The 10,780-nt window shown below is 41.7% G+C and overlaps 1 protein-coding gene across 1 annotated transcript; it reads left to right on the top strand.

Moving 5' to 3' along the window:
* Window positions 1–1,323: 1,323 nt before the first annotated feature.
* LOC120559034 (olfactory receptor 14A16) lies at window positions 1,324–2,466 on the top strand. The gene has a single exon (XM_039800458.1). The coding sequence runs from the start codon at window positions 1,324–1,326 to the stop codon at window positions 2,464–2,466; it is 1,143 nt and encodes a 380-aa protein (XP_039656392.1).
* The last annotated feature ends 8,314 nt before the right edge of the window (window positions 2,467–10,780 follow it).

The following is a 10,780-nucleotide window of genomic DNA, read 5'->3' as shown; positions in this document are numbered from 1 at the left end:
GTGTGTGTGTGTGTGTGTGTGTGTGTGTGTGTGTGTGTGTGTGTGTGTGTGTGTGTGTGTGTGTGTGAGCAGTGACTGACACGCAGTTGGGGCATTTTCACACCTGAAAGTCCAAACCAAGGTCCTAGGTTTGAACCTAGGTTCATGTTTTTGTTACATTGTATACATTTGATCCGGTAAGTTTTGGTTTCACACGGCAGTAATGCAAGCGCACTAAAGATCTATATGTGACCAAAGTACGTCCTGGCGTCATCACATACATGAGCTACATCTCCAGATATTTATCATTGATTGGTTTTGCTTCCCCGTCCTCTTGTATCCTCTCTCTGTGTCAGAGTTTTTTCAACTGAGAGCCGCAGCAGTAGGGGAGAGCCCCTAAAAATAAATTGCAAAACAATTACAGAGATGCAAAATGACTACAAAGAGATGTAAAAAAGAGATTTACGTAAAATTACGTAAAATGAGTTACTAAAAAAAGTTACTAAACAAATGCAAAACCACCACAAAAAGCTGCAAAATGTCTACAAGGAGACTCAAATGATCACAAAGAAACCCAAAATTACTACAAAGAGACATTTAACAAAAAATAGATGCAAAACCACCACAAAAAACAGCAAAACAATTAAAAATAGATGTATAACCTTTAGGATGCAAAATGACTAAAAGTAGTCAGGGGCCTCTTACTTGTCTATGCTCAGGGCCCATTTTTTCAACCCCCCGCCCATGGTTTTGAAGAAAAAAAAAAAAAAAAACCCCACTCCAAAAAAAAAAAAAAAAAAAACCCATTGTTTCATAACCCGCCGCTTGGTTTTGTTTTTTTTTTGGAAAGTTTTTTTTTTTTTGTTTTTGAAAAAACACCCCCCTTCTTTTTTTTTTTCCTTTTTTTTTTTTCCCACTGTGTAGGTGTATTTTTGTGTGTGAGAATAAAGTCGTCAAAAGAATCAACATGTCTCCTACTACATTTTCCATTTATTTTTTAAGCAGACCATACAAGACGTGGATAGATGAGCATTTCCCCACTAGTCTAATGATGTAATTCCCCACAGATAATAATACATGTTAATGTTAATAAACGATAATAATATTCAGGTAAGAATGCGTTATGGTTCAACGCCTTCCCTAAATTCAACATAATTAGGGGGGTTAGAGTGTGTGTGTGTGTGTGTGTGAGAGAGAGAGAGAGAGAGAGAGCTGCCAGGTTAAGTCATAGGTGGAAGGAGAAGCCGGAGGAGGACCAGTCAGGCGCACACCTCTCTGCCGAAAAAGTGGATGATTAGAAGACCACAAGTCACTTAGATCAAAATGTCAATAGCACCTGGAATGATGGCTGCGGATGCGAACAACCTCACCGAGCAGTACGACTGGTTCAGCGAGGAGAACCGAACAAACCGAGTAACCGAGAGGCTGGATACTGCCGGCTGCCTGTTTCTATCCATACTGCCCTATGGACAGGCAGTTTCAGCGCTCATATGGATTTTTGTGTTGCTGACTGTCTTCTCATTTCTGATTAACGGGCTTACCCTGTTCGGGATCGGACGGTCCGAGGATCTCTCCTGGGACACGCGCGTTGCTTTCTTTAAGAATCTGATTTTGAGCGACCTTTTGCAGACCGTCACCATCGGTCCGACGGTCATCTACTCACTAGTCCAACGCAGGACGATTGCGTTCAGCACCTGGTGTCACACCCAGTACTTCGTGGGCACCGTGAGCATCTTCTCCAGCCTTCTCACCATCACGTGCATGGCGCTGGAGCGCTACGTTTACGTGTGCCACGCCATCCGCTACTTGGTCATCATCACTCAGGTGCGCCTCCGGCTAGCCCTGATCATCATCTGGGTCTACTCCGTCATCATCAGCACCAGCAACATGCTGTTGGTGCACACGTTGGGAGTGCAAAAGAATGAGACGTTTACCAGTGGGCTACTGTGCGAGCCGGACATAGTGGAGCGGCATATGGGATTCCCCCGTGCCGCAGCTGTCTTTCGCAAACTTCTGGGCTCCTTTACTCTGCTGATCTGCCTGCTGGTCAACGTGTTCTGCTACTCAAGGATGTACAAGGATGCGCGCAACGCGGTCATACCGTTCCACGCGGTCAACACCAAGGCGCGCAATACCGTGTTGTTCTACTGCAGCATGCTGTGCCTGCAGTTGCTCCCGCTGCTGCTCAAAGTGATCTCGGACGCGCTGTGGGCGGTGGAGGGCACCGCGGCTATGATGGCACTGCCTTCTCAGGCGACGCCGAAACCATCGTACTCGGCAGCCGTGCTCCACATGTCCATGTTGGTAATGCTTTTAGTGCCACCGTGCATCAACCCGCTGGTGTACGGGCTGAGGAACGTGGAGATGAGGCTTTCGATGCTCAGCCTGTTCCGGTTGAGGAGGCAGAGAAGGGGCGCGGATGCGCGCGTAGTGGAGGAGATAAGAATTGGAAACATTGTGCCTCAAAACCGAGCCCAGGCGGGGTAGTGTCAATGGCAAATGGGGCATTTTCCTGCAGACATATTTTATGACTCACGGGCAAAACGAGTGCATTTAAAAAACGACTGTTGCTTTGCAAACCTCTGCAACAGAGCTAGTAGACAGCAGAGGTGTATAGTCCAGGTGCCAGAAAGTAGAAATCCTGTCCAGCAGCTGTCCCAACCATCACTAAACCAGCTCCTCTCCCAGGTAGATGAGCTCGTTAGTGAAAACACCTGTTCTACATGTAGAGGCAGATCCAAAAACATGGCAGGATTTTTACTTTCCGGCACCTGGACTATACACCTCTGGTAGACAGACACAGAGCTGGCCATCAGAGGAAAGACGCCACACGGCTGTCCACTCTTTTTACAAGTCAAAATCAGTGGTGGAAGAAGATCCTTTACTTATAGTAAACGTACTAATACCACACTGTAAAAATACTCATTAACAAGTAAAAGTCCTGCAAAGTTACCCAAGTAAAAGTGTGTAAGAAGGAAAATGTACTCTTAAAAAGTAAAAGTACTCAATGAAGAAAATGGAAACAATCAGAATCGTTCTATTTAATCGGCTAATCATTTCAGCTGAACTTGTAGGCCGTTATATTGTTGGGTAGTATAATTTGTAAAAAAACATTGTATTTTAAAACTAAATGTATTTTATGTGCAAAAATCTTAATTTGTAAAGTAACTAATTTGTAAGTAAATGTACTTAGTTACATTCCACCACTGGCCAAAATAACTGGAGCACACTGAGCAGCTCTGGCCTCCTCTATGTCTGGCAGTAAGTTAATGTGTGAACCAGTTCACTCAAATACTGGTAGGGGCAATTCTGTCCAATTCATGTCATGATGTCAGGAATGCCATTTATTTTATTAACATTTTAGTTTTGTTTCCAGTGAGATTATACAGTGATTTTGCTGTTGTAAACTTTACTGTTGCTGCTCAAGAAACAACATTTAGTTAAAATATAAATACATTCTAATCCTGTCTGAATTTTAACGTATAATAATCTGTTTTTATAAAAAGCAATTATTTAGTGAAAATAAAAAAGAACCAATAAGAGTACTGACAATGTACCAAACTGATATGTAATAGTAGCCTACTGATTTAAGTATGGTATCGATAAAATCCTAACGATACACCCATCCATAATTAGGGATGATGGTGTTATGAAGCGTCCATACGTCATGAGAATAATAGCTCAGGGAAAGAGCTTTCTGTACACAGCCTGTACTCTCTCTGTGTGCTTTTCTCTCTCTTTCTCTCTCAGGGAAATTTGATTTCTGGTTGTTAAACCTCAAAACCATAAGCGCCGATTTATGTTTTCCTCCATGGGTGCTCACACGCGCACACCCTTTAAAAAAAAGTAGTAAAAAAAGTTTGGGATTTCAGAACCATGGGAAATGGACAGCGGCCGACACAAACACACACGCCTATTAACTCAATAACAAAGCCATAAAGTAGGCTATCTTTCAACTGAGGACAGCGCCACTTCTCATAAATACAGATAGGATTGGAGATGAAAAGTTTAACTGACTCGTGATCAGCTTCGTGGGAAATTAAGAATCAATGCCACCGACATAACCAATCACACTATGACAGACGCTCCACTTAGCACCGACTGCAATGTTTAATTTTAAATGAATGTAGCCTACTGGCAGTCTGGCACAGTTGGGTGCTCAGTATTTTCGGTAGTATCGGCGCCTATGCTCACAACCCTAATGCCGAACAGGGGTACATCCCACTTCCCTTATTTGAAAGCTCCTCCGTCCCTGCTCCACGGCGGAACCAGAAGTTGTTCTGGCCCTCTTATTCCTGCCCCGAGAAGCGAGCATCGAGGAGGGATCTCCGACAAAAAGTGAAAGACAAACACACACAAAGCCAGCAGACAATCACAGACCAACACAGGGTCGTCACAAGATGTTTAAATGTTTAATTACAAAAAGTGTATGAAAGCCATGACCAAAATAAGCGAGCTAGCCTTGTAAACAATATGCCAAACAAAACCTATGTAGATTACTGATTAACACATTATATTTTGTTTGTTTAATCTGTACACAAACAGACGTGCTGTAACAATTTCATGACTACAGTAATTCATTCGTCCGCCCAGCATTTCTGTCTAAACTCTGAGAAGTCTTACGTCAAGCATGTAAAAGCTCAAATTGTCCTTTTAAATTTCTTTTTGTCTACAGATTAAACAAACAAGTGGGTGTATTTTTTTAACTTCTGTATGGTGGTGATGTAATGTGAAATTAATAGTTCAACATTTAGGGAAATCTTCTATTTCACCTTTTCTTTGTATTGTAGTTTCTGTATTTTCTTTGATGTATGCATGTTTTGATGTTTGATGTATTGAAGTGGCTTTCTTGGGTTTTATTTTTTTATCATTAAGTAAGGTTGTAATGTTCTTTGGATGTTAATTAATATCGTTGATATGTTTTGTAAGTGCGATGACAAATTGTTCAAACATTGTGTAACATATTTGTTTTAGAGAAAGATTAGAGAAATGCTTATTGACCTGCAACTGACTGACAATAAAAAGTGTAGGTGGAATACAGTTTTTTGTGTGTTTTATTGATTCCTTGTGGTGGTGAAACTTGTTTCTCTTTTGTGATCAAATGTTCAATTTCAAAATTGAAAAAGAGAATAGAAATTCTAAAAACGTTAAAATAAAAGAAGAAAAAAAAACATCCAACCACCAGGACCTACAGGGTCATGATGGGAAAGACCTACTGATTAATTTGTAGAACAATGATTACACCAGAGCCTTTTATTTCTCAGCAGCCAGATGCCTTGATTGAGGTTGTCTTCCTTAGCCCCAATACTAGCCTACGGGCAGCTGATTATTCCATGTGGATAACATCGAGAAATGTGAGAAGCCAATGAGTAATAGAAAATGTATCAGGTTTTTCCCAACGCATTGCTATGAATTTCTTAGCCGCTGTTAAGACTGCCAAAACAATTCTTTCCTGATAGTCTCGGAATTGTTAACTTAGAGCGGTCATTCAAATTTAAGATTAAGATTATAGAAAACATGTCAGATAAACGGATGTCTACTTCAGTCCAAAAGTCAGCTACAGGCGGGGACTCCCACCGGATGTGAATAAAGGTTCCATGGATGTCAGGTTTGGGGACAAAACTCAGGCGCAGACTGGAGTTGGTAGTAAAGAATATTATTTGAATGAAACGGTGAGTGTGAGCTGGCCGTGGGGGTGCTGGGTCCGAAGAAGGATTGGGGAACTGGGCGGTGTTCCTCAGTGCGGCTGCAGACTCGATGATCCAGTGCGTGGCGGGGCTATTGGCAGCAGATGATTCCGAAGGAAGTCAGACTGGTATTTGAAGGCAGATGATGGAGCATGGTGAGTAGGTTCACGTGCGTGCACCACCCATAGACTGTATATTATTAATATTAACAGTCTATGGCACCACCACAATAAAAAGGCAGCATGAATGGAGCCATGATACTATGATTCACCATGGCAACAACCACAAACTGTGGGCATAAAGAGCAAGTTAAAAAAGCAACACAGCGGCTGCTGCAAAAGAGAAAGAATTTGCGTGGGAGAAAATTGCTGCTAGAGTAAATATTCCAATATGGTGTATCATATAATATTTACTGGTGAAATGGTATTGAACCTATAATCTATTTCATTTAGGTGCTGCGGGCGAAAAAGTAGCCTACAGCGGCCTTAAGCATCTCGGGGCCTGTTTCAATAACTAATATGGGGCCCTACCCACGTAAAACATAAACATATTTTTTTATTATTTATTACGTGCACTTTCAGCTTCACGAACAGGCAGCTCAACATAGAAATAATCCAACCTTATTTGATTAAAACTATATACAATTATACAGCGTTTTACATTGGAATAAGCCTCGCCCTTTCACGGACGCCAACTTCTCTGCTTAATTGATTTGCGCAGTATATTTTCAGCTGTCTGGGCTGACTTTACAAAAAAACAGCTCAAACATCCCCTCAACTTGAATTATTTAACAAAAGCAAAGAAGAAAAAAGTGTGTGACTGACACTGAACCGAACTTATCATAAATAACGATGGGCTCCGCGTTTTTTCAGCACCGTGGACAGCTCACCGGGCGGCGGGCCTATATTTCACCTGAGCCCTTTTTAGAAATCCACCCTTCTGTGTTTGAGTGCTGAGAAAGCCCTGATAAGTTCATCTTTGTCCAGCGATTTTCTCACCTCGAGAGCTGACAGCCGCGTTGTTGACCTCAGGTGTGTTTTTATTAGCCTCAAGCGAAGAGAAACTCCTCTCTCCGCTCGCTACAGTCACAGGCACTGTCATCATGAGTCGGAGAGCAATGCTGAGGTTTGGATACAGTTCAACTAAACTGTTTCTGGAAATGTAGCTCAGAATCTGCAGGCCAGTGGTTTCTTTTGCTGGCACGGCAGCGACAGCAGCCGAGATCTCGCACACAAGGTCCTCAGCATCCACATCGCCGAGGGCTTTTTCTATATTTTGCGCAGCTTTCTTTGAGGGTGTAACTTTCGACGGCCCTTTTCATTTCCTCTTTTCTATAAATGAAACCAAACAGACCATGAAATGTCTCCATCAACTTGAAGCGCTCACTAGTGCCTGTGATGGCAGAGTTCACTAGTGGGAGGAAAACATCTCTCCTGAACTTTTCCTCGGGTGTCACTGTCAAGGAAGGATCCGGATTTTGGGGCTCGTTCGGAAACTGGCGTTTGGGTTTTCGGCCTCGTGTAGTGGGGAAGACCATTGGCATCTCCATCTCTTCCGCTATGTCTCTAGGCAAGGCAAGGCAAGGCAGCTTTATTTGTATAGCAAATTCAAATTCAAAGTGCTTTACATAAAACATTAAAGAGCAGTTAGAAAACGATTAAAAAACAAATTAAAACATTAAAAGACAAGAATAAAATTGACAGTGCAGTATAAGAATTTAAAGAACTGAGAGATAAAATATGCGAATAAAAGTTACAGTGCAGTATAAGAAATTAAACATTAAAGAGCAGTTATCGAGTGTTATACAGTGTCATCAATGTAACTAAGAAAGGCAACATCAAAAAGATAGGTCTTTAGCTTTGATTTAAAAGAACTGAGAGTTGCAGCGGACCTGCGGTTTTCTGGCAGTTTGTTCCAGATACAGTGCCTTGGAAAGTATTCGGCCCCTTGAACTTTTCGACCTTTTGCCACATTTGCGGCCTCAAACATAAAGATATAAAACTGTAATTTTTTGTGAAGAATCAACAACAAGTGGGACACAATCATGAAGTGGAACGAAATTTCTTGGATATTTCAAACCTTTTAAACAAATAAAAAACTGAAATATTGGGCGTGCAAAATTATTCAGCCCCCTTAAGTTAATACTTTGTAGCGCCACCTTTTGCTGCGATTACAGCTGTAAGTCGCTTGGGGTATGTCTCTATCAGTTTTGCACATCGAGAGACTGACATTTTTGCCCATTCCTCCTTGCAAAACAGCTCGAGCTCAGTGAGGTTGGATGGAGAGCGTTTGTGAACAGCAGTTTTCAGTTCTTTCCACAGATTCTCGATTGGATTCAGGTCTGGACTTTGACTTGGCCATTCTAACACCTGGATATGTTTATTTGTGAACCATTCCATTGTAGATTTTGCTTTATGTTTGGATCATTGTCTGGTTGGAAGACAAATCTCCGTCCCAGTCTCAGGTCTTTTGCAGACTCCATCAGGTTTTCTTCCAGAATGGTCCTGTATTTGGCTCCATCCATCTTCCCATCAATTTTAACCATCTTCCCTGTCCCTGCTGAAGAAAAGCAGGCCCAAACCATGATGCTGCCACCACCATGTTTGACAGTGGGGATGGTGTGTTCAGGGTGATGAGCTGTGTTGCTTTTACGCCAAACATAACGTTTTGCATTGTTGCCAAAAAGTTCGATTTTGGTTTCATCTGACCAGAGCACCTTCTTCCACATGTTTGGTGTGTCTCCCAGGTGGCTTTTGGCAAACTTTAAACGACACTTTTAATGGATATCTTTAAGAAATGGCTTTCTTCTTGCCACTCTTCCATAAAGGCCAGATTTGTGCAGTATACGACTGATTGTTGTCCTATGGACAGAGTCTCCCACCTCAGCTGTAGATCTCTGCAGTTCATCCAGAGTGATCATGGGCCTCTTGGCTGCATCTCTGATCAGTCTTCTCCTTGTATGAGCTGAAAGTTTAGAGGGATGGCCGGGTCTTCGTAGATTTGCAGTGGTCTGATACTCCTTCCATTTCAATATTATCGCTTGCCAGTGCTCCTTGGGATGTTTAAAGCTTGGGAAATCTTTTTGTATCCAACCGGCTTTAAACTTCTCCGCAAAGTATCTCGGACCTGCCTGGTGTGTTCCTTGTTCTTCATGATGCTTTCTGCGCTTTCTCTACATTTGACCTCTGAGACTATCACAGAACAGATGCATTTATACGGAGACTTGATTACACACAGCTGGATTCTATTTATCATCATTAGTCATTTAGGTCAACATTGGATCATTCAGAGATCCTCACTGAACTTCGGAGAGAGTTTGCTGCACTGAAAGTAAAGGGGCTGAATAATTTTGCACGCCACTTTTTCAGTTTTTATTTGTTAAAAAAGTTTGAAATAGCCAATGAATTTCGTTCCACTTCATAATTGGGACCCACTTGTTGATTCTTCACAAAAATTACAGTTTTATATCTTTATGTTTGAGGCCTGAAATGTGGCAAAAGGTCGAAACGCGTTCAAGGGGCCGAATACTTTCGCAAGGCACTGTATGTGGAGCATAAAAACTGAATGCTGCTTCCTCCTGTTTAGTTCTGACTCTGGGGACAGCAAGCAGACCTGTCCCAGATGACCTGAGAGGTCTGGGTGGCTCATAGTGTAGCAGCAGATCAGAAATGTATTTTGGCCTTAAACCGTTTCGTGATTTATAAACCAGCAACATTTTCAATTCTTTGAGGCACTGGAAGCCAGTGTAGAGACTTCAGTAGGCTACTGGAGTGATGTGATCCACTTTACTAGCATCTGTAGTTTGGTCACTACGGAAATGGTATATTTGAATCAAATGGCGCCAGGAAGTGTAGGTGGCACTTCCCGGGCACTGACACCAACCGTTTATATACTGTCTATCTATGCTGCCAACACAGTGCAAACTGTTTAACAAGGACATCGCCAAAACAAGAAGAATGTTGAGTATGTGTTGGCTGCGTGCAGGATTAATTCTACAGCAGCCATGTGTTGTCTTCTTCACAAAAAGTAAGTTAGCATCAATCAAAAATTTATTTTTTCATGTTCATAATGTTTTTGTAATGCATGTAACGGTTACAAAAGTCCGTTCACTTGTTTGTGCATTCTATAAATATATCGGTTTTCTTGTAACTAAGTTAGCTAATACCATCACTAACTAGTAACTACTTAGTTTAGCATTAATAATTGTGTTTCTCCCCTGACGGTCCTGCTCCTAACAACGGTATTTCAATGTAGCTAACGTAATGTTAATGGCAGCCGTGAAGAGGAGCAAGTCAGCCTCATAAGAATGAGTGTTAAGTGGTCGGGTTTAGTTCGCAACATTTAGATTACATTGATGCTGATGTAACGTTACTTTATGTAACAAAAAAAAAGGTCCGTCGAGTTGTTTGGGCATAACGTTATATGTTGGTTTGCTAATAGCTAAGGTTAGCTAGCTAAGACCACAGGCTTAGCTACAAGTTCAATGTAACGTCGGGTAAGAACGAACGAGTGTTGTAGCTAAAGCTGTCGGTTATTCAGTTACAGACTTGTGTGTGTGTGTGTGTGTGTGTGTGTGTGTGTGTGTGTGTGTGTGTGTGTGTGTGTGTGTGTGTGTGTGTGTGTGTGTGTGTGTGTCGATTATATGCGGGAGGGTGCTGCTGACATGAAAATGTATCGGGGCAACTGACGTTAGCACAGTGTATGGCAGGGCTATTCAATTACAAATTCAGTTGGGCCAGATTTTCAAACCGAGAAAGGTTAGTTGGGCCAGTCATTTCAGCGGCAAAGCAGCTCGTAATGACAAATTTTAAAACCAACACAAACAAATTTATTGAAAAACATGTAAGGTTTATTCATTGTTTCTCTTTTAACTTTGGTCAGTTTGCACAGCAAAAGGTGCATAGAAAACAATAAAAGAGCTAACTGAACAGAATCTGAGGTAGCTCCTACTTTTTCCACTTACAAAAGAAAAGAAACTGACCTAGGCACCTCTTGCCTACATATCTGACCTATCTGATCACAAAGTGCATAAAACAAAATAGTGCACAGTAGGCAATTCGCAATAACATTAAGTTTCCTTTTGAAATAAAATAAACATCTTGCTCATATTTGAC

This window comes from Perca fluviatilis, chromosome 5 (assembly GCF_010015445.1).
Source record: "Perca fluviatilis chromosome 5, GENO_Pfluv_1.0, whole genome shotgun sequence".
In the NCBI taxonomy this organism is placed as follows: Eukaryota; Metazoa; Chordata; class Actinopteri; order Perciformes; family Percidae; genus Perca; species Perca fluviatilis.
The sequence above is the reverse complement of the archived record's forward strand: the minus strand, read 5'-3'. Positions and strand labels throughout refer to the sequence as shown.

Coding starts and splice junctions, on each gene's coding strand:
- LOC120559034 (XM_039800458.1), top strand. CDS start 1,324: ATGGCTGCGGATGCGAACAACCTCACCGAGCAGTACGACTGGTTCAGC.